At 30.6% G+C, this 26181-nt stretch overlaps 1 protein-coding gene across 9 annotated transcripts in view; it reads left to right on the top strand.

Annotated features, from left to right (window-relative positions):
• LOC122851932 (zeta-sarcoglycan-like) overlaps positions 1-26181 on the top strand; it is a 119098-nt gene that overhangs the window by 60393 nt on the left and 32524 nt on the right. For 8 of the 9 annotated variants that reach the window (XM_044151455.1, XM_044151457.1, XM_044151454.1 and 5 more), the window contains one exon: positions 17996-18269. In XM_044151455.1, the coding sequence (XP_044007390.1) occupies positions 17996-18269 (274 nt within the window). Of the gene's footprint in view, positions 1-521; positions 545-17995; positions 18270-26181 lie in introns of those variants that run through there. The other variant, XM_044151458.1, reaches the window with a different exon arrangement.

Raw genomic sequence — 26181 nt, 5'->3', positions numbered from 1 at the left:
TTATCAGTCTTTTGTTTGAAGGTGGTTATATCTGAATCATTAGAAGTTTTATTTGCCGAATAAGGCTTCTCAGTCTGATAAAAAATAGCAGAATGATCGGAAAACCAAGAGGATCGTGTACCAGCAAATCCTCTAGGAGAATTAGAAAATACGATTTCAATCTGAGTATGAGCATCTGTTGTTGATGCATCTACATCAAGCTGATTAATAAAATTACTCAGTATTTTAATCAATGGATTGTCAGGTTTTTTTACATTAAAATTGAAGTCACCGATAATCGTGATAAAGTAATCTTCAGGAGCGTTTTGAATACATTTGCTAATTTCTTGTTCGAATATAATGGTCGGTGTGAGAGGAGATTTATATCCAACAATGAAATAATGATTTTCAATTTCAAATGATCTAAGATCCAGATGCCAGGGTCTATCTTGTCTATCGAGCTTACCTTCAACAATTCGGCTTGAGGAAAGATTGCAAATCTCAGACGGACATTTTGAAAAAATAACTAATCCTCCAGATTTACGCTGAACCGAATAATGTTCTGGTAATGGATATAATAATGAAAAGGACGATAAAATATCGGAAGATTCTAATCGATCGACATTTGCTTCAGCTAAGATAACAACGTTTGCTTTTGTGTACCACGAATCCGTAAGAATATCTAATTTATGTTTACGAAAGGAATTTACATTGTGATAAATAACGGTTTTGCCATTCGCATGTTGAAAATTATAATAACTTAGTGTCAACCTGCAGTTATTATCTCAGACGCTCAATTTCTAATACGTTTTTACTTTTTTCTGTTCTGTGATTTGGGGCACTAAAATTTCCCAGGATATATAGGCCGTTATAATCACATCTTGAAAGAGCTACATATTTCAACGCAGCTGTCATATTTCGATGGTTTTTTGTAAAATCAACACAGCCAGCTCTTTGTGTTGTTCCTTGAGATTTGTGAATCGTACATGCTTCAGCTGGTTTTATTGAAAATTGGCAACGATAAGCTTCATGATTAATTTTTATAGAGGATGAAGTCATTTCTCGTGTTTCTCTTTTTATTGGTACATAGTTTGATGGAATTTTGTTTTCAATCTATATAAACTTTGAGTACTTCGATCTTACTTTTGCTCCAATATTTTCATCTTGGAAACGTAGCCATAAATACATTGGTTTATTCTTATCTTTTGAATCGAACGTGATGTGTTCCAAATGCCCAATATTACCGTTAGCTAATCCATCATTTGTATCAAGATTTAAAACAATCATGTATTTTATGCCAATTTTTACCGAGATCTCATGAGGCATAGAAGTTGAGGGAGTTTCAGAATTACGATACTGATTTAACACAAATTTAATCTGTGACTTTGATAATTTTTTATTGTTGATACTATCGATTGCTTGACAAACGTACAAATCGCCAGGCATATTTTTTATTTTGTTATTGTTAAAATTACTAGCGTCACGATTTGTGTAAAATAATCTTAATGCATCACTCGGTACTTGATCTTCAGTAACTGTACGAGCTTTGATAAGATCTTCATCATCTTTGGTCATAGTAGACAGTGCAAGATTTCTTAAAGCTGTTATAAATTTAACATCTGACTGTCGCATCACTTGATCTAATTCAAAAAATTTGACTTGATTCCATGTAAAATATTGCGAAAAGTCTTCTGGATTATTACTTTCAGGCATCTCAAATACTGGGCGAGCTTGAACAGGGGGAAGTTGCAAAAAATCACCGACAAAGATAATAAATTTTCCACCAAATGGCAAGCTGTTGCCGAAAACTTGTTGAAGGAAATAATTTAAGTCGATTAAATTCCAAGATGAAAACATGGAAACTTTATCGACAATAATAATGTCAACGTCTCTCAATTCTGCAAGATACATGTAAACATTAGGAAGGTTTTTTTTTTTTGTTCCAAACAAACTTGTACTTATAATTTGGAAATTTAAATGCACTGTGACAAGTTTTGCCGCCAATGAGATATGCAGCTACTCCAGTAATAGCACTTAGTATGATTTTTGGTGTATCTTTTACAGCACCGGTAATATTTTCAAAGTAGCGTGTCATCAGCTGGTAAATTGTTTTAATTAAAAAACTCTTACCAGTGCCTGCAGAACCTTGAACCATTATCAATTGATTGGTTTGTTTTTTCTTGAAGGAGTCTAAAACATGAATACATATTTCTCGTTGTTTTTCATTAGCATGCATCAGGCTCGCTAATTCTTCAATATCGACAAGAGGAGGAGCTGTAATTTTATATTTTTGGTCATCAACCTCGTCTTGGATATTATTCGGGTCATTTTCTTTGGTCATAGAATTTTTATTATCGATATCAAGCTGTGAAAATGCATCAATTTTATCACTTTCTGAAAGTTCATCCATCAAAAATTCTTCAATTCAATCTTTTTCATATTCCTCATGTTCTTCTTCATACTGTTCTTTCATTGCTTCTAATTCTTCTGTAGTGAAAAAATTATATTCACTGAACTTTCTCATGATTAATTCTGAATTTTGATAATATATATCTTTCCATGAAACTTCAATGATTTCTGATCTTTTATCACGCCAGGGTATAAAGAGCATAATTTGTTCTCTGAAAAAATTGTTTGGATCTTTAGATCTATTAAAATGGCAATACCGAATAATAGCCGCTTTTTTTCGCCTTTTATAAATATCTTTTCCATTTTCTACATCATTATCAACTTCAAATTCACTCTCATCAGATTCAGAATCACTTTCTTTTTTATCTGCGGAAATAGAGTAATTTGGCTCATACCACGCTGCAAAATCTGCTAGACATACTTGTTCAAGTTTTTTAGGTCGGTTGCTATATTTATCAATGAACTCTGTGTGGGCATAACTCGTATCGTCGTCGTCCATTGCGGCTAAATCTTTTTCGGATTTTCTGATTACAACGCGTTTTTCAGGTAAATTAGTATTTATAAAACGATGGACTCTAAACTTTGCCATATAATGTGATAAACATTCATCAGCAGCTTCTTGTGCGGATATCAAGGATGAATTTATAAAAGCATTGCTAACTTTTTTTAACCGTTCTAATAATGATAGATTCCCTTCCTTACATTCTTCAACTGCATCTTTCATCATTTTAACCATTCCAGATTCGGTTTTAAAACAGTAACTAAAAAGATAAGTAATAGCACTGTATGGATCAAGAACAAACTGAATATCGTGGTTTCCTTCCCAAACATCTAACAACTCCCGATGATAAGAATTGATATCGACTTCATAGCTACGACGTCGTAAGAATACTTGTGGCGTTTCAATTGTACGAGAGATGGCTTCATAATACTCTTGTTCAGAAATTTCCAATTGGTCTGACATGTCAGGAAATGATTGAGTTCGACGTTGAATTCGATACAATACCATGCGTTCTTTTATTTTTTTCAAATTGGCTGCACACTTCTCGGTACGTTTTTCTTCTGCCAATGGAAACAAAATTTTTGTTTCTGGCATAACAAATTTTGGGCAATTAAATCGACAATTGGATTTTCTTCTTCCTTTACGACACGTAAAAGTACAGTGGTGGATGTCGAAGTGCATATTTGTGTGGTTTTCGTGATACTCACAAGATATTATACGATCTATAAAATTTTCTATTTCTTTCATATTAGAGCGATTCTTTAAGTCAGCAACAGGTGCATCATTTGCCCACATTAGAGAATGGTCATGTGCAGCACCTCTTGATTGGTATTCACGTCGGCATAAGTAGTCGACAACATAGTTTTCCCCAAGTAAACCATTTAATTTTTGGGTTGCATACGCATAAACAGCCCTGACTCTATGCTGAAAAAATTCAGCACATAATACCGGGTCGTTTCTCACTAAACGTGTTTTTTCGTCATGAGATAAATTCAAAGCTTCAGCAAGTGTGTTGGCAATGGCTGGTTTATTATTATTATTAGCCTCATTTCTTGCTAATTGCAAAAGTAATTCTGGAGCAAAAGTTTCGTTAGGCCCAAGTGTAACAAAAAAATTGGGCAGCCCTAACTGTCTGACCATCGCCATTGCTTCTTTTCCCCGTTTTTCAGAATAACCGGGACTAGTTCTAATGATCCTCAAAAATTTGAAAGCTGCATCATCATAACAAAGTTTTTCGGCATTTTCAGGGCCTTTTACATCTTTGACAGTTAAATTTTGGTTTTTGAAAACTTTGCGAATGGCAATACTGACACAACTCTCTATACATGATAGTATCTTCTGCTTTGCCTTAAACAGTAGTACTCTTGGCTTACAATTTCTTCGATCATTATGCCGAATCTCGTATTTTACTCTTCGAGTATAAGAAATTTTTTTTTTATCATATTCTATACAGTTTCCACCATATACCGTAGGAAACGCGAGCTCATCGATATTAGGAATAGAATGCCATGAAACAGGTTTTTTACTTTGTCCCGGAGCAATTACTTGTATTGAACTTTCATCAACTGACTCAGTATTTTTTTTTTCATTTTCATATTCATTAAAATTGATATCTTTTACGATCATAACCTCCTGACATTCGTTAATAAGTGGGAATAACTCTTCGCCAAATATATTGTCAAAATCTTCGGTTTCAATTCCCTCATAATTATTATTTTCATCTACTATTTGTTTTCCTTTTTTTTCATTCTCTTCGGGGCATTCATTTGTAAGTGGAAATAACTCTTCTTTAAACAAATATTCGAAATTTTCTTTTTCCCCATGTTCGCCTGATATTAAATTATCATTTTTTTCTTCTTCGTACTTATCTATATTCACATTTCTTTCGTTTACGCTCTCATTGTATTCATTCGTAGAAGAATTTAATTTTTCATCGTAGTTATCAATTTTTTCTAGTTTATTGAGTACGTCATTATCGAGATGTATCGCCGAAATAATTTCTTTGTCGTCTAAGTATTCAGCATCTTTGTTTGAATGACTATTCTTTGTGTCAGAAAACTCGCTACGATTTTCAATCTTATCCGCACTAGATAACACAACAGCTTGTGTTTTTTCTTTCAAGATTTGAACTGTTACTAAAGTGTAAACAATTAAACAGGGATTTATATTTTCTTTCATGTCGGCAATAGTCGTTTTTCCAAATTTCGGAATATCATCAATCTTAATCCAGCCTGATTTTAGACGTGAGTAACAATAATAATGACCTACTGAGTCATAGGATAAAGGGGGAATATAATTGATGATGAACGATAATTCATAATCAATATGATTTACCATTAAACTATCAGGAATATCTAACAATGTACAATTATCAAATGGATTATGTTCTTGGGTACCAAATTTTACTGGATTAATAAACAGAAATTTTCCTAAATTTATTTCATGATATTCATGATTCATACACTGACCAGCAGTTATTTGATATTCCATCACATTGTTTTGTATATTATCATTAAAATTTTGGAAGTCGTCTCCCATTAAAGTTGTTATCACAGAGCATGATCTATTGTGTTTATTAGCAGGGCATTTCTCATTTAAGCATTCAAGCCTGATGGAATCTATACCTTTCAAAATAGCTGTTGCTGATTCAGAAATATCTGCACCCTTCAATTTGTAACTGTTATCAACTGGATCAATTTCGAATTGACTGCATAGATTTTCATGTAAAAATTTAATCCAAATTGATTTACGCGTATATTCGTTTTCAGTATTAACTATGGCTATGAGAGCACTACAAAACGAATTATCTTGCTGTTCAAGAAACGTTTGCACTTCTGAATTAGTTTTATACAGTGTAGCAAGTCCATGGAAAATTGAATTTACGGAACACAAGTATTGAAAAGTAACTGAAACTTGGCTATCTTGATTTTGATATACATTGATAGCATTGTCGAATATTCCTCTATCCACTAATAATGGTTGCTCACTGTTTCCATCATTAATGATATGCTCACCTGTCATAAGAGTTGGAATTTGAAAAAATTCATCGTATTCAAGATCATTACTATCTAATGCATCAGCTGGATCAACTATAAAATTTATTTGAGTCCCATGATTCATAGGATTATATTCGTTTAAAGCTTCTTGATCGATCATAATGCCATACTTTTTGTAAAGAGGTTTTTGAATCAAAATTTTTAACGCACTGAGAACATTTGTCGGTCTAATAGTTTCATACAAATAATCAGTTTTATGGTTCAAATGTCTTTTTAATTTTAGCTGAATCACTAAGGTATCCTTAATCTTTCGTGGTAATTTTCCCGCCATATCATTTATTTCAACTGGAATATTTACAATCGCTCCCTTACAACCAAGTTGAGGATTCAATGAGTGTTTCATCAGTTCTCGTATTTGCATAAAAGGAATAATCGGACTCACAAGTCTTTCTTCTAGATCAGATAAATCTTTTATTTCATCCTCGACTACGGGAAACTTCAAGCCACAATGAGGATTAATAATTGGTATTTTGCCTTGCCGAATGTTACTACTACATGTGAAACAAATATGATTTGAATCGTACTCAACAAACATCCAACGGAACTGTTTTTCATCTTCGATTTGTTCATTTTTCGTAAAGTTATTGTAATTGGACATTAAAGAAGCGATATTCATTTTTTGTGTGACTGATTTTTTGAAAAATAGTCCTTCACAACAGCAGCAAATAAAATTTGGAACTTCTCGAATTTTTTGAATAAAGTCAAGAGAAGATTTAGCTTTTGGATCTTTTTTTTTCTTCAAATTTTGAAGCTGCAACACATGATTTTCACGAAACGAATATTTTTCATTGAGGCGATCTTTCAAGTTTTGGAGTTTTTCTGACGCCCGTTTTTCAGCTTGTAGTTTTTTATTTTCAAATTTTTTTCGTTGCAATTCTGAATTTTTTTCTCTTTCTATGATTTGTTTTTCAGCACATTTCCTCCGAAACTATTCATTGAATCATAAATATGAACTACAGCGCCATCGTAATAAGTACATATCCAATGACCTTGCTCCATGTCAATAGCACCTTCTTCATACATTTCTTTTTCTGCTGAATGTAACAACTGAATATGCTTCTTTTCAGGAGGTATTGGTATCATATATTCGGGTACATGAAATTTCCACGATTCTCTAATGTCATATCCGAATTGATCATTTAACAAAATGCTAAAATAGTCAATCTCGTCATCTGAAAGCCATGCATCCCTATTCTGCCCTAAAATAATTGCAGGATCGTATTTTGTCATTTTTTTTATTACGAATTATTAATAAGAAAATACAAAAGAAACTCTTGTCAAGGATAAAAAAAACTTCTTAAACAGAGAATAATGCTCTTGACAAGGATAATGATTCTTTCTCGAAAGAAGATGAAAACTCTCTTGTCAAGGATAAAAAACTTCTTAAAAAGAGAGCAATGCTCTTGACAAGGATAATAATTCTTTCTCGAAAGAAGATGAAAACACTCTTGTCAAGGATAAAAAACTTCTTAAAAAGAGAGCAATGCTCTTGACAAGGATAATAATTCTTTTCCGAAAGAAGGTAAAAACACTCTCGTCAAGGATAAAAGACTTCTGAAAAAGAGAAAAATACTCTTGACGAGGCAAACAGATTTTTCTCAAATGAAAAATAAGAAAAATAATGCTGAAAAATAAGGAAAACAATTAAGCACACTTAATTACACAGATTCAATGACACTTGATTAATTACATTAAATTACAGGAATTCAATAAAATTTAATAACAAAATTACAAGGATCTACACCAAGGATAGGTATTATAGGTTAGAATAAGGAAACATAAAAACAGAACACAATTTCTTGTCAAAACTCATACAAATATAATCGATGTAATTATATATAAAAAAACAAATAGATTAGTCACTTTGATTCACTCAATTGAAGTTGTTGGCACGTGAATGAATAGAAAAACATACACTACATGTCAACTTTGAACGACAATTGTTCATAGTAATAAAAGGCTCAATTTTTCTTTTTATTATATTATAAAAAAAAAAAAGGCTCAATTAGCTCAATCAGCTGGTAACCATCATAGAGAGCCATCTATATGTGTAGACCAGTGATGGGTAATTCGACGATTTTATACAATTTAGGGCTTTTTTTTGCCACTGATGGCGCTTGTCAAATTTCACAAACAAAAGCTTCACAAACGCCACCAGTGGAGGAAAAAAGCCCTAAAGTGTGTTACTCTGTGAATACGGGTGCTGGTGTAGAGTGTAGACTGTACTAACTTAATATCAAAAATAATTTTTCCTTTTTTTGTGAAAGAAATATTCTTTATCATTTGTGAAATAATAACTGACTTATTCTTTTTCTATTAAACAAAGAGATGTATTTGTTCATAATTCATGAACTATTAATATTTTTTTTTTTGTAAATTGATTTTTTTTATTATTATCTTTTTTTTTTTAATATTTTTTGTAAATTGATTTTCTTTATTTGAATTTTTTCAATTATTTATTTATGCAAACGGTAGAAAGCTGTATTTTTAAATTAAATAATTTTATATATTTAATAATTAAAAAATGAATTACAACAATACTTCGTATTCAAACTCGTCCATTAATAATTGTCATGATAAATTTAAAAAAACTTTTCAATTATGCTGTCAAGTTAAAACACTTAAAAAAAACATCTTGGAATGAATGAATTTACTGAAGTTACACAAATATTTATAACACTTCATGATATATGTAATACACATACATTATTATTAAAATATGATATTAGACCAAGTGAAAATGATGAAATTCATGAGTTATTAAATGACATAAGTATTGAATTGCCAATAAGTATTTATTCACTTGCTGGATAATCTGATAAATCATGCTGCATTAATACAAGTGAAGAAATTAATCTTGATTTAACAAGCAAATATCATCAACTTAAATATTATTAGAACGTTCATTAGAAAAAGAATATAATTTAAAACATGATAAACCATCAGAACTTGTTGTAAATGACTCAATAATATCAAAAAAATGACAATTGATTATTCTATAAAATTAGATGATAATTGTCCATTAAAAATATATACTTGGATCTGTTCTTGATAAATTTATATCAAATAATAAATTAATAAATATGGAAACAATGCATGGATTGATGATGAAAAAAAAACAAATTGGTATCAAAAAAAAAATTGGTACGAAAAATTATCTCATGGTATTAATAATTTAAAAATTATTGTTACTGAAATATTAGACAGAATTGTACCATCACGTAATTTAATACCATACAGTATATGGCATATAAATTAAAAAATATATTGAATTATAAAGTTCCAAATTCACAGATAAACATATACATATATATCTGTCTAGTGGCTAGTTTGGTGACGATTTTGGGAGTCAAGTGGCTACTTTGGTGACTCTTGGCTAGATTGGTGACCGTCACCAATCTAACATCGTACGATTTGTCTACTTTGGTGACTGTCACGAAAAGAGCCACTTCATCAGAAATAGTAAGAAACCTTAATAATTGTGTAGTTAATGAACTGCAAACATCCAAGATGACTTTTATAGTTTATTTAACCGATAACGATTATAATTAAAGAAGTTAGAAATATTAAAAATCAATATAAAGACAAAATAATGGTAAAAAAGCTAAAAGATTTAGTAATTCGAATTAAAAGATTTTAAATCACATTGGAACAATATAACGTCATTTGAATCGATCGGAAACATTATCAAGAAGTATTGTATATCGGAAGATACTATGTAGACATCATATCTATGAATTATTCACTGTTAACAAGGTAAGTCACGAAACTGTACACTTCGTGACCAATTGTACTGTTTGGTGACAGTTACGAAACTAGCCAGTATATACCGTCCGGCTAGTTTGGTAACATTTAATTACTGATGTGTATATTAAATGGTAACAATGATTTTCGTGATGAGAGAAACTTTATGACAAAAAAACGAAGAATACACGACATTTGTTGCCTGGTACTCAAGATATTCTGTCAAATTTAACCAGCTTTATCGGAATACAACTTTTCTAGAAGCTTTCTGTTTTTTGATTATTATCGGTGAGTTTTTTTTTCAGTTTGTCTAACCGAAATTCGAAAATCCCATGAGTTGTATAGATTGGTGACAGTAAAAAAACAGAAATCACGTGAATCGGATTTGAATCTGCGAAGATTTGTTCTTGGACACTGGTTTTAAGATTTTTTGACACTAACTCGAGCAATAATTGAAAAAAAAGTCAAGAACTATGAAAATCTGAAGTTTCGGAAATTCGTACGTTACTATGACAAACTTACAACAAAAACTGAGAATAAACGACATTCGTTGACTAGAACTAGATGTTTTCTTTCATATATCATACGACAGATCCGAATATAATTTGCCTGGAAGCATTAAGTTTCTTAGACAGTTAGTTATTAGGGAGTTTCTGTTTCACAGTCTGACTAGACGAAACTTAAAAATCCTGTCAAGTGGCTACATTGGTGACAGTGAAAAAATAGAAATCGCGTCAATCAGCTTAAAAACTGCTGAGATTCATTCTAAGTCACTGGTCTTAACATTTCTTGACCCCGACCTGAGCAATAATTGAGAAAAAATTCAGAAACTATGGAAAATTAACGTTTTGGAAATTCGTACGTTACTATGGACAACATACGACAATAACAAAGAATAAACGACGTTCATTGACTAGAACTAGACATTTTCTGTCATATTCCATACCCCAATCCTAATATAACTTTTCTGGAAGCTTTAATTTTCTTAGACAGTTAGTAATCAGGTGGTTTCTGTTTTTTGGTTCGACTGGACGAAACTTAAAAATCCTGTCAAGTGGCTGGATTGGTGACAGTGAAAAAACAGGAATCGCGTCAATCAGCTTAAAAACTGCTGAGATTCTTCCTAAGTCACTGGTCTCAACATTTCTTGACCCTAACCTGAGCAATAATTGAGAAAAAATTCAGAAACTATGGAAAATTAACGTTTCAGAAATTCGTACGTTACTATGGACAACATACGACGAAAACAAAGAATACAAGACGATCATTGAGTAGAATTAGATATTGTATGTCATATTCCATACGCCTGATCCGAATACAACTTGTCTAGAAGCTTTACGTTTCTTGGACAGACAGTAATCAGGTGGTTTCTGTTTTTTAGTTCGACTGGACGAAAATTAAAAATCCAGTCAAGTGGCTGGATTGGTGACAGTGGAAAAACAGGAATCGCGTCAATCAGCTGAAAAACTGCTGAGATTCTTTCCAAGTCACTAGTCTTAACATTTCTTGACCCCGATCTGAGCAATAATTGAGAAAAAATTCAGAAACTATGGAAAATTAACGTTTCGGAAATTCGTACGTTACTATGGACAACATACGACAATAACAAAGAATAAGCGACGTTCATTGACTAGAACGAGACATTATCTGTCATATTCCATACCCCGATCCTAATATAACTTTTCTGGAAGCTTTAATTTTCTTAGACAGTTAGTTATGAGGGAGTTTCTGTTTTTTAGTACGATTGGACGAAACTTAAAAATCCAGTCAAGTGGCTGGATTGGTGACAGTGAAAAAACAGGAATCGCGTCAATCAGCTGAAAAACTGCTGAGATTCTTTCCAAGTCACTGGTCTTAACATTTCTTGACCCCGACCTGAGCAATAATTGAGAAAAAATTCAGAAACTATGGAAAATTAACGTTTCGAAAATTCGTACGTTACTATGGAAAACATACGACGAGAACAAAGAATACAAGACGTTCATTGACTAGAATTAGATATTTTATTTCTGATTCCTTACGCCTGATCCGAATACAACTTGTCTAGAAGCTTTACGTTACGTGGACAGTTGGTAATCAGGTGGTTTCTGTTTTTTAGTTTGACTGGACGAAACTTAAAAATCCAGTCAAGAGGCTGGATTGGTGTCAGTGAAAAAACAGGAATCGCGTCAATCAGCTGAAAAACTGCTGAGATTCTTTCCAAGTCACTGGTCTTAACATTTCTTGACCCTGACCTGAGCAATAATTGAGAAAAAATTCAGAAACTATGGAAAATTAACGTTTCGAAAATTCGTACGTTACTATGGACAACATATGACAATAACAAAGAATAAGCGACGTTTATTGACTAGAACTAGACATTTTCTGTCATATTCCAAACCCCTGATCCGAATACAACTTGTCTAGAAGCTTTACGTTTCTTGGACAGTTAGTAATCAGGTGGATTCTGTTTTTTAGTTCGACTGGACGAAACTTAAAAATCCTGTCAAATGGCTAGATTGGTGACAGTGAAAAAACAGAAATCACGTCAATCAGCTTAAAAACTGCTTAGATTCTTCCTAAGTCACTGGTCTTAACATTTCTTGATCGTGATCTGCGCAATAATTGAGAAAAAAATCAGAAACTATGGAAAAATAACGTTTCAGAAATTCGTACGTTACTATAAAAAACTTACGACAAAAACGAAGACTACACGACAGTTATTGACTCGAATTAGATATTCTTTGTCATATTTCATACGCTCGAATCGAATGTAACCTGTCTGGAATCTTCAAGTCTCTTGGACAGTTAGTTATGAGAAAGTTTCTATTTTTCAGTTTGACGAGACGAAACTAAAAATTCCTGTCAAGTGGATAGATTGGTGACAGTAGAAAAACTGAAATCACATGAAAAAGCTTCAAAACTGCTGGGATTCGTTCCGAGACACTGGTTTTAACATTATCTGACCCTGACCCATGCAATAATTTAGAAAAAAAATAAAAAACCATAGAAAATAGATGTTCGGAAACTTGTACGTTACTACGGAAAACATACGACAAATACAAGACAAAATTTGAAGATAATACGTATTTTTGTCAAACACTAGTTTTAACGTTTTTCAAATCAATACTAGTAAAATTCATTCACCTAAACTTTAATTATATAAATCTGAACATAATTTCGTGGACTTTGATGTTTTGTATAAAAAAAGTCACGAATCTAGACAATTAATATATTTATTCGTATAAACTCATTATTATATAACATGTGGCTTCTTTCGTGACATCAGTATGTATATGTAATAGGAGAATTGGCTTGATTGGTGACATAGAAAATGTTACCAAAGTAGCCACACCACTTACTGACTAGTGTCACCAAAGTAGACACATTATGCTTTATTGCCCGTATCTCTAGAAAAAATGAGTATATTTAATTTTTTTCGAAAAGACACTATTCATTGTGATGTCCTTCATTGATTTCAGAAAAAAAAAAAAGATGTCACCAAAGTAGCCATTCAACAAATATATATATATATATATATAATTATTGGTAATTATTTATACTATCATTTCTAAAATGTAGCAATTGTATCACCAGATGCATTTAATATTATTCTATTAACAAGTGATCATTTCATAGAAACTAATCAAAGAAATAATCTTGCAAATGTTGCTGAAATATCACAATTTGCTGTTATTAAAAAAAAACACCACATCATATGTGATTAAATTCATTCAAAATTTTTCCAATCATGCTGTCAAGTTGAAATGACAGAAGTATTGAATTATCAATAAGTATCTGTTCACTTGTTGGATTGTTTCAATAAATTGTCTTAACAAATAAATATCATCAAATCAAATATCAACAAAAAAAAACAAGACTATGGTAGAGTAATACTTTATTATTAATTATTCTAAAGTTTGCTTCAACGTATTAATTTTTATAAAAAAAAGTATTTTGAGCTTTCAACTCATTTTTTATAAGTATATTTTATTAATATAATATTATATAATGGCATGCTGCAGCAATACCATTTAGAAATAAATAATAATTATTATTCTTACACTTTTACTCTTATTTTAAGACTCGCATTGCAATACTTTTCTTTGTTAAATTTGAAAATTGACTTGGAGTAAATTACTATGCAATAAAATAACAAAGTAAAAAAAAAAAACTTTCATTCAAGACTCTACTTGAAATAGTTTTGTGTGATAAACTTTTGTGATATATTTTTTTTTAATTTATGAATCAACTTAGAATAGTAATCATCAATAATTGTTAATAACAATTAATTAATTGTTATATATTATTGATGTTTTAATAAATCAGATATTTTTTAAATATCTTCTTTAATGATCAATAATATTGTCATTAAAGTTTTTATGTTTCGTTTTTAGTTAACGAGAATAAAAAATGTAATTAACACCACCGTTGTTTCCACGACGTCCACCACGTCTTCCACGTCCACCACGACCATCACGTCTACCACCATATGGATTGCCCCTATCTAAATTTCCAACACGTTGGTCATTACTGATATTTTGATCGTTTTCGCCACGAAGTTAACGTGAAAACCTCTTTGCTTACCTTCTGTAAAAAATAATTAATTTCAAAGTTCAAGTTTTTATTCAATTTTTTTTTTAAATTATTTTTTTCTGTTGTAGCTTACTTTGCTTCTTGTTTATAAATATCAGAAACATTCGTTTCATCATTATGATCAGTGCCACTTCTTCCAGCAGAACCTCCACCAAAATTACCACCACGTTGACTAGCAGAATTACTACCTCCACCTGAATTACCACCACGTCCACTAGAAGTATTGTCAGCACCTCCTCCACCCGAAGTACCACTACGTCCACCAGCAGTATTATCATCACCTCCTCCAGCAGAATTATTACTTCCATCAGAATTATCACCACCTCCTCCACCCGAATTACCACTGCTTCCACCAGCAGTATTATCATCACCTCCTCCATCAGAATTATCACCACCTCCTCCACCTGAATTACCACTACGTCCACCAGCAGTATTACCACCACGTCCACCAGCAGAATTATCATTCTGACTGAAAACTGGTTCAGGATCACGAATAATACCCTCGGCAATTTCTTCTTCAATTAATAGTTGTTGTTCAAGTTCTACAGCTTCACGACGAGCTGCTAGCCGTTGCAAACGTCTAGCTTTGTTTTCTTCAGCTCTTTTGCGTTCTACTAGGTTACGCTGAATGTCATTCATCATGTTGTGCTATCAATTGAAACACAAGTAATTAATTTTTTTCAATCTATTGTTTTAATGACTAAAATAGGTTATTTTCTTTTATCTTATTCTACTTTATATAGTAAAACTTACCTTTAAAATATTATTTTGACTATACGTAATAAACCAATACAAATCACCAATGCTTATTATAAATAATATCAACAACAAATGATTGAGTAGTTTTTCTTTTATTAACAATAACCACTGATAACCACAGATATCTGATGCAATAATAATAATAAAATAATGAGGCACTATGGATGTTCACAGTACGGCAACAGAACAACGAATGAAAGATAAAAAATTTATTTATCGGTAACATAGTTTTTTTTTTTATCTTCTGAAACAACCACCAAAATTTAAACAGCTTTTTTTTAGAAAATTACTTTTAGATTTAGATTGCTTTTAGACTTTTAGAATTACTTTAAAAAACCTTTTTTCTAATTTTTTTTTATATAAAATTTTGAATAATATTTTTTTTCCATTAATGAAAGAACAAAAAACAGTGATCATGATAAAAAGATTGATAAACAATTATCAAAAAAAATTAGGTATACTTTTTTTTTTTTTTTTTGTTGATATAAAATATATTATTATCAAGACATGAAAAAATAAAGAAAAAAAAAAAGTTAATACATGTGTATATTTAATTTATAAAAATAAAAATAATTAAAAAGTTAATACATGTGTATATTTAATTTATAAAAATAAAAATAAATAAAAAAAAATCCTACCTACGTAATATTGCAATAATCATTATATAAAAAAAAAAAAACCAAAAAAAAAATCTTTTGATAATCAACAATACAAATATTAAACACCTACGTAAAAAATACGGTTCATCTGTGTGAGTGAGTTGTACTGAGCACGGCTGCCAACTTCGTGCAACTAATCTGTCTCAATGTAATTTTGACAGATCCCAATGTTAATCGGTTCTGTGACTCCGAAAATAAAATTTTGTATTCAATCATCAATATCTCTGTCAATTTTTAAGATATCGCGTTCAAATTTGCGGCAAATTGTAGATAAAATTAAAATGAAACTTTAAATTAGTCGGTGAAAGTTAATCAGATGGATAGTTTAAGAGTTATTAATTTTTTTGAAAAAAAACAAAATGACAAATTTGATATTTTTAGCATTTACGGCTTTAATAATTGCTTTTTAAAAAAACGAAAATATACGAATTGTAGGTATTAAAAATACGCTTCTTTTGATCATAATATGAAGTCTTTAGGTCTATTGGCTAAGGAGCTACGACACTTTTTTTTTTTTCTTAGACAAATTCAATACGTAGGCGACGCGAAGCGTCCCACCTACGTAAAAAATTAAAAAATCACTCTATTCCAGCTAATTTCACAATAAACAAAAAAAATAATAACAAAATAAAAACCTTTCAGTGTGAAGTTAGCTGAAATGAAGTGATTTTTTTAAATAGGATAACACACAATCCCTAATTTTTTTATAATTTTTTTGTCGGTGGTTTTTATAATTAATTAATAAAGTTGACATTTTTCAAGGAGGTTATACATAGGCTTTTATGGCCAGCCGAGTACACTTCACACAAACCTGGTTAGAAACTATATGAAAAAATACAGAGACTATTTCGAAAAACTGATATATTATAAAATGAAAAAAAACGAAAATTTTGAGCCGTATATGAAAAAATTTTTGTTGGTGAGTTTTTTTAATAAATAAAAATAGACCCGAAAAATACGAATTTTGACGTATTATTGGTTAATTTAATGTTGATGAGGTAAAGTGTTGGACTTATTATGTCTGGATTTGATAACATAAAATCCATTTACCTCTCTTATACAAAGGTCAGTTTTCCGAGTAGCCAAACGTCAATTCATCATGGTTTTTATTTGTTGGTAATTTTCCTGTTGCATAACAGTTTTGTCTTTGGTGAAGACTGCAGTCGCCAACTGATCCAACTGAGGCTTTGATTTAAGCTTAATTAGTTCCTGTAACAACATATAGCTGTCAGCAGGGTTGTTACAAATTAGCTTAAGAGTTAGCTTAGGGTTACTAGAAGTATCAATTTCAAAACGGCAAAAAAAATTATGACATAAAGTTATTTTATTGAGTAGTCGGTTGATTTTATTCAAGAAGCCATCTTCTGAAAGTAAGGCAGTTCAGTCATGAATCAAAATAGTGGTGTCTTGTATTAAATTATTAATTTGTAATAATATATTTGTATTAATTTTTTAATACAATACTTCTGGAGTAATTAATTCAAGAAATTTTTCTTTGATACAAGAGTATTACGCTTATCGAATACAATTCAAGGTTCAATTTGAATCGAATATTCAATAATTCAGAAAAATTTACGGTTTTAATTGAGAATATTTTTTTTTTTTTTCTATTGAGACATCTTTTTCATAATTTAATATCAAAAATTTCCAAGAACAAAAATTCTATCGAACAGAAGTTTTTTTTTCAGTGAATGAAAAAATTGCTCGACAGTTGCTACGCCTCTTCACTAACTGAAGAAAATCATGAGAGTACATGTGAATCTAATGATTGATCAAATTTCCAATAAGTTCATGATTTTACTTCAGAGATTTTGTTGCACGTGAATCGAAATGATTTTTTTTTTCATATTGAGGTTCAAAATATCAAGCCGACTGAATCGATATCGAATTTTCACGAACTATTTACCAAGTCTAATTACGTACATAGTGATCAGCTGAAAGCCTCTTCGAGTGTTAATCAATCAACTCTCACTAATGATATGTAATCTTAACCAAAAGCAAATAAATGATCAAAGTGACCGTCCATACGGGAAGCACCTCTAGAGGATTACCTCTGAAAATCAACAAAATAATAAATTATGTTACAATATATATAAATTATACGTATGATATCGATAATGAGTCGATTCAATGTTAATTTTACAAATCAATTCGATTATTATGATATAACTTTAGTTATGCTTATCGATTTATTTTGTACTATATAAATTTTATAATGATTTTTTTTCGTTATACATTTACGCTGTCTACCAGTAACCCAATAATAAATTATAACCAGTCTATGTATTTTTAAATGATTGTTGAATTTTCAGGATGCTTAATCGTGAAAATTGGTCTACTGAACGTAGCGGAAATTCATGCAGACTTTCAAATAAAAACCGAACAGATCAATTGAGTTCTGGTGCTTTTGAAAATGGATTCCTAACGAAGGATAAAAATAACCAGAGATCACTGTTATGCAAGGACTTGTTCATCTATGAGTGGCGAAAGAAGTGTCTCTACTCATTATTACTAGGACTCATAGTAATGGTCATATTGAACCTAAGTTTAACGATGTGGCTTTTTAATGTTATGGAATTCAGTTCGGTGAGTTATAAGCACAAATTCACACCCGTTTATCTTGTTTATTGTGAAAGAATTTTTTTATTTGAAAGGTAGTTCTGCAACTTGTTATAAATTAAAAATATTGCATCTCGAATTATTTGAGTATTGAAATGGAATACATATTTTTTTTGGTTAAATCGATTGTATGTAGTATTGGTTGAAGGTCTGATTTTTGTGACTATTAAAATTATATTGTCCGAAAACGTGAAACGTCAACAAGAAAAACTCAATTATACAAAAAGATCTGGTAACGTTTGTTGGGGCGTGTGGCCCGCGTTACCGTTGAAAATTAAAAATGCTCAAAACTCCGGCTGGAGCCGTGTTGAATTTTATTTGTTGAATGATTTTTAATAGTAACAATAACACAATAGTACATTTATTTTTTTCAAAATGAATTACTTATTTTTTTTTTTCGTTCGAATTACGTAGAGTTAAGGCAAGCTTTAACTTTCGTTAAAATCAATAGAATGACTTTAAATTAAGCTCAAAAAACGTGATTTTTAAAATTCTATCGCCCTTCAAGAGGTTTGTTTTGCTTCTATTAGTCAATTTTTTTCTATCTTTGAAATGAAAATGACAAAAATATTTCAGAAATTCTATTTTTTATTATTTTATGAAAACTTCGATTTTTTTTGAAAAAAGTCTTGAATAAAAGTTGAAGAATTTTACCACAAATGCTTTTTAAATCTTATACAAAGTATCTATGACGATTTTGTCAAAAGTTAGAGCGTTTTTCAAAAATTACTAGAAAACTAGGCAAGAAGTAACTTTTGATAAAATTGTAATACTGACTTCGTATTAGGCTTAAACAACGCATATTATAAAATTCCATCGCCCCACATAGGAAAGGGCATTATCTGTTTAGTCAATTTTTTTTTTTTTTTTCTGAAAACTGAATTTAAAAAAAAAAAAAATCGTTTTTTTTACATTTTTTCTAAAAAATGTGATTCACAGATCAAAAGTTTTTTAGAGAGGCGATAGATTTTTCAAATACGCATGTTTTAAGCCTAATATTAAGTCCATTACACTATTTCATCACGGTTATACCTTGCCTAAAAAATGAAAACGGCAGAAGCTATAACTCAAAATTGAGTAGTCACAGAGGTTTCATATTAGATTTAAAATAATTGTTTTTCAAAATTCTATACCTTTTTCAATTTTTTTCGTACGAATAGTATTTTTCGTAAAAAAAAAAAAAATGTTTTTCATTTTTTGGAGAAAATAAAAAGATGACTAAATAGATAATGTTTTTTTTTATTAGGGGTGATAAAATTTCCAGAGACGCTCTTTTTAGGCCAAATTCGAAGTCATTACGACAATTAGTTTGTAAGTTATGAACTTTCTTTTCTTTGGGGGGATAAATCCAATACTACGGCTGATCCTTTTTGGCTCCTAGCCTCCGTAAAAACATAATTCCAGGAGATATTCGCTTATAATATGATAAAAATGTCTTCAATGATAAATATTGTTCTCATGAATATTAACTTTGCGATAATTGATTATTAGATATTACATTTAAAAACTAAGTATAAGTTGTCATCAAATTAATGAACTGAAGTGAGTATTTTTTAACTTATTAAATAGAAATATTTATTTAAATACACTTATATATTTTTTTTTTTTGGAAATGTCCTTTTTATATTTTTTTTTCAGTTTTTGTTGTTATCATCTCTACTTTGTTCATTCTGTTAAAGAAGAAACATAATTATTAGTCGATTAATTTGAAAATTATCATTATTTATATAAATGCATAAATATCATTACTTTCGTTACTGTGTTTTGTTTTTTTTTATTTCTGAAACAGGGTTGCCAGACGGCCTAAAAGAGAAGTCTGGAGAGGGCTGAGCAAAAGTCTGGATTTATCTGGATGGTTTAAAAAAATTAAAAACCCTAGCATTTTATCAAATTTTTCATTATAACACACCTAACAATGCAAAATATTTTTTTATTAATTTTTTATAAATCTAATAGATATATTTATTCATGTGTAAAAAAATATATTAATTTTTTATTTTTTTGAACGTTAATATTAATATTATATATTCAATATTGCTACTTATTCACATGGCAAAGTAGATGAGGTTGATAAAGAAGAGTCATACATATTATAGCGGCTATCCTCAGAAAATTTATATGAATATATATTATATACCTTTTTATTTTTTATAAAACTTCAATTCAAAATCAACTTTTAAAATTTTAAGATACCAAATAAATAATAAAATATGGTATTTGACCAAAAAAAAGTTTGTTATAAGAGCAAAGCACATGCGTTGTCTAAAGATATCACTTGATCATCTTGATTTTTTCTCTTCTCATAACTACCTGGTATACATTGCGGAATTATGTTGCGCAAAAAGGTCTTTTGAAATATTAAGCTCAGATGCTTTTTTTCCTTCAAGCAAAGCTTTAGTGTGCATGATACCAGACAATGTTTCATTTTCCATTCGGTTTCGAAGAGCAGTTTTATTTAAATTTAATTGAGAAAACAAACGTTCTACTGCTGCAGTTGAATAAGGTAAAATCATCAAGTTAAAAATAAAGCTCGTTCAAATGGGAAACCGTTGTTGACCATCACCATATTGAAAATTAGAAACCATAGTCCAGAATTCTAATGCATCAGTTGGACAATTTTTTTCAAAACCATATACCAATAATTCATGCCATTCACGATCAATTACATTGATGTTTTTTTTATTAACAAGCATTGGAAATTCTTTTACAAGTACAGCAATAGTCTTCTATAGCTTCTTAGCTGGTTCATTGATAGTTTTGTGAGGATTGATGATTGACATTAGTTTATATTTATTTGAACAATCATTAGCAAAATTAAATCGTTTAGAAATACCATCAACTGCATCAATATAAAATCGATTAGCTCTCAGCCTAAACTCCTCTTCCATCCAGCTCACATTTACCTTCCATGATACGAGTTTGAGCCTCCCAAATAAATTTGTTCAATTGGCAATTGATTATGAGGGTCTTTAAAATTTACTTGATCAAGTGACTTTGCTTTTTCATAACAATCTCATTTAAGAAATGAAGAAAGAAAAGTTTCATATACCTCTGATACACGATCATAAATCAAATGGATTTTTGTGCTAGTTGATTGCATTTCAACATTTAACTTGGTGAAAAGTGGTAATATTGATTCCAAAAATTCAAAGGTCATGACAACGTCTGGTTTACACATTTGGTTATATATCGTCATAGCTGCAGGAACATCATCACCACATTCTGTTTCAGCTTTGAAAAATTTAAATATAGCATCCCACTGTTCAAGATATCGTTCAACAACTTGGGGCATTGACAACCAGCGCGTAGCACGATATCGCAACAATTTATGGGGCTTCAAGCCCAATATTTCTTGAACTACTTGTAATTTTTTTTCGTTTGTAACTATGCCTAAAATGATTGTGTACATTTCTTACAAGACTTTCAGCAGTTTGAGATAACTGGTTACATGCATTGCTAGCACATATATCCCATGAGTGACAAATACACTTTTGTCGAAAAAGATGCTTTATATCATCTTGCAATAATTTTCCCAGTGAAAGATTACAACCAGATACATTCAAAGCTCCATCAAAGGCATAACCAATCATATTTTCTTTCCAAGGAATTTTATTTTCCTCAAAAAAACTTGTCACTTCTTGATATAATTTTATTGCTGTACAATCGTAAACTTTAAGTAATGCTAAAAAACGATCTTATATTTTTGTATTGTCTTTGTATCTCACAAGCATTGCAAGATGCTTAACAGATCCAATATCTGTTGATTTATCAACCAAAAGAGAGAATTTTTTTGTTTGCAATGCTCAAACGACATCATCAAAACTATATTGGCCAGTAACGTTGTTGACGATAGCTGTGCATTTAGTACGATCACAAGATGTTTTTTGACATATAATTGAATCAGGATATATATCTTTCAACAATTCTACTAGTGGGCCAACTGTAGAGAATGGCATGTCATATTTTACTGCAAAAGCTGCAAGTTTTATGTCAGCATTTTTTACTTGCACTGATGATAAAGTGGATTTTTCAAATACTGTTGAGATAGATAGCTGACTTAACTTGGCTCCCCAAGCATTAATATGAGTTCGACAATTTTCATGTTTTACCAAATCTAGTTTACCTCCAGTTGTCTTGTAATGTTTATTACATATTTTACAATGGAAATAGCTTATTCCTTTGTTACTGCTTGTGATCCAAGTCTTAAATGGATCCTCTTGTTTCCGTTTTTTTGTATATTCTTGCAACAAAACAGAAAACACAGGCTTGACACAGGCTTGGATTATTGAGGCTTGTGTGAGGCCGTTTGAAAACAACGGGGTCAGTCTTGTGTCAAGCCTGTGTTAACAAGGCTCGTGTGAGGCCGGGGAAAACAATGAGCACAAGCTTGTGTCAAGCCTGTGCTCCCAAGGCTTGATACACGACCCTCGCACAAGCCTGGCACAGGTGTTCAAGCCCGAGAACTCCTACCTGGGCTATGTCTCAAGTTTCTGGCTGGTAAGAGACTATAAATAATCATTACAAATTCTGAAATAATCATTAGTCATGAATGATTCATTCACGTTGACATTTTCAGATGGGTCATCGACTCTTGAAAGACAATACTTTCCGCCTATTGAGTTGTCAGCAAATAAAAACTATGTTGCTGGGCTTATCGAGTTTACAACATTCGATTCTATACCACATATTGATATTGGTAATAATAAAGTATTTATGGAAGGATGTAAAGTGATTGCAATTCCAACAAAAAGTTATGAAATTGAGGATATTTGAATTAATATACAAAAAGCATTAGTTCATAGTACTGCTACTATACTATTTAACGAATTTAATAACAATGAGCTACATAGTGAAATAAAATGTAACAGACGTATTCATTTTACACCAGAAGACTCTATTGGAAGATTGTTGGGCTATTCAAAATAAATTTTCGAAGCTGATTCTACACGTCAACAACATCAAAAGAAATAAATGTATCATTTTGTTGCTTTCTTTGTATTATACCATGGATGATATTTTGAGTATACAAGATCCAATCATTTTTAAAGAATCGCTTGCCCATCGTGAGTTACATGCTTATCAGCCTTATGGCTCTTAGTAGAGTATAGGGAGAGATAGTGGACAGCGTGCTGTTAAATGGTATACGATCCACGAAAAAACAGGTTTTGGGAGTCGTTTTTTTACCTGCCCCCTTTACCCCTGGGCCGCTTGCTCGCGTTCCCCCCTCGAGCACCTACAAACTCCGCGGGGCCCATACGCGACTACTCTGATAAACTTCCCTCAAAAAAACTACCCTTAAAAAACTGCCGCTATTATTTTATTTATTTATTATTATTATTTATTATTATTATTATTTATTATTATAATAATTATTTTTTTATTATATATATATTTTATTTATAATTATTATTTATATATGTACGTATGTATATGGGGCATTCTGAGTCAATTCAGCTGGTCATCGGCCTGACCCTCTCGGATTGAGTTGAAAATTTTTTTATACATTGTTTTTGGCTTTTTATGCAGCCTGAATTTTTTCGGAAATTTTATGACGTATTTTAGCCGGTAAAGTAGAGTGTTTTAATGTTGATTCTCTTCTTTCATAAAAAAAGCCCTAATTTAAATACATGAAATTTTTTCCATAAAATAAGGTACTCAATCCACATGTGTTCGATTAAAAATTAAAGTGGGCCGAGACGTTTATATGCTTTTTTTTTTTTTTTTAAAATTTTTTTTTTTCAAAATTTTTTGAAAAAATAAATTTTAAATACAAAAATAAAACAAAATTAAATATATCTTGGTAAAATTTCATTTCGGCATATTTTTAAAACTTAAAAGTGGAAAATTTCACGAACATTTCGTTAAAAAGTTCCACACTTGAAGTTTTAAAATATGCGAAAATGTACACCAGATACAATTTTTTTATTTTATTAATTTAAAATTTAATTTTTCAAAATTTTTGAAAAAAGCACTATATCTCGGCCTCTTCAATCGAAACACACGTGAATTGTACGCTTATTTTATGGAAAAATTTCATTAAGTGGGAGCTTTTATGAAGAAATTATTAAAACACTCTACTACCGGCTAAAACGATCATAATTTCTGGCAACTAAAAAAGCCAAAAACAATAATAAAAATTTTCAACTCAATCCGAAAGGAATGGAAATCAGCTGAAACCAGAAGCTATTATATATATAAATAATAATATTATTTTTTATTTTAAATATTATTTTTTCAAATATTATTTTGTGATGTGTGCACGCGCATAGGTGCAAGCAAAAGTGTCAGCAGTAGTTTGAATGGAGAATGTGTGTGAGCCAAACAAGTGTTAGTGTAGGGCGCGTCTTGTTTTGTTAGTGTAAAATGTTTATAGCGCTACAGCGGCAGCAAACGTCCCAGCAAAAGTTTGAATGGAGAATGCGTGTGAGTCAAGTAAGTGTTAGTGTGGGGCGGCCATGTTTTGTAGTGCTTTAGCACTACACTTAGGTCTATAGCGCTCCGTTACTTGAATTAAAAATGCGTACTTGGTTATTTTTCAATAACATTTGTTATAAATAAAAAAAAAATTATTTAAAGTGTTTTTATTATAAATAATAATATTCTTTAGCAGGTGTATTGGACGACTAGCACTTTTTTTCAAATAAATAAAAAGTTATATTGATATTACGAGCGTAGGGTCTAGCGTTCGAGTCAGCCCAGGTGTAACTTTTTTTTATTTTATTTTTAATTTTTTTTTTTATATTATTATTTATTTTTTTAAATAATATTTCAAGTATGACTCATTTTTGTATGCAGCTAGGAATTATGTAATATAGGAAAATAATTAAGACATAGGTTATTGACATTTATTTTTATTTGAACATGTGTTTTCTTTTAATATTTATTTCCGTTTGACATACTTTTCTTACAATATTTAACCAGTTTCGTCAACACTACAATTTTTATTTGAAGACATTTTATTTGAAAAATATTTTTTTATTCGTCTAGCATGTACCAGTGCACACTCATGATATGGTAAATTATTATGAATTATACATTTAGATTTGGATGTTTCTGTTGCTACAAATATAGTCCACTCATTCATATTTTCTGCGTTTATAATATCTCGACCAAGAAGATTCTGTAAATACATTACAGACTCGTCTCCACATGTAATAATTAATTTACTTTGTTTTGCAATTGAACGTAAAATATCAAGTACTCTTCCTATGTCGCTTTCTCCATCAAACCAATGTAGTCCATGTATTTCTTCTAGTCGTCGTTGATTTTCAACTTTGACAGTCATAGGTAGTTCTAAATATTCACAGGGCGGAGTGAGAATCACTAGCAACAGCAATTTCTTTTGGTATATAAGTATAGTCCTTATTAATGTATCCATTTGTACATGATGTAGTATTATTGTTTACCAGCGGTTTGTAAAAGCTCTTTCGACGTCAATGTATAAACGATCAAAATTATATAATATTACTTCAAATAGAAATAATTTATATGACAAAAGTTTACTCGTTTTTAATGTACTTTCAATATCGTCAGAAATTTTGAAGAAATTTTTTAATAACATTTGTTTTAAAAAATCAGATGTTGGAAAATCAAGATTATCTTTTCCTATAGTCTTATGCATATACAATACTGTTGCATGATTGTAAATGTCGACAGGAATATTTTCAAGACTCTCTATGCAGCAATCAACCCACGGTAATTTATTCACAATTTCATTCATCGACACTTCATGTAGTGCTATTTTTCCAGAGCCCTGATCAAATACAACAGATCTTGTTTTGTATGAATAACTGAAAAATATTTTAATGTCTTCACACTCAATTGGAGAATATTTTTTTTTTAATTCGTCTGTTTTTTCACTAGCTGAGTACCAAGATAA

This window comes from Aphidius gifuensis, linkage group LG3, assembly GCF_014905175.1.
Source record: "Aphidius gifuensis isolate YNYX2018 linkage group LG3, ASM1490517v1, whole genome shotgun sequence".
Lineage (NCBI taxonomy): Eukaryota > Metazoa > Arthropoda > Insecta > Hymenoptera > Braconidae > Aphidius > Aphidius gifuensis.
This window is presented reverse-complemented; position numbering and strand designations above follow the sequence as displayed.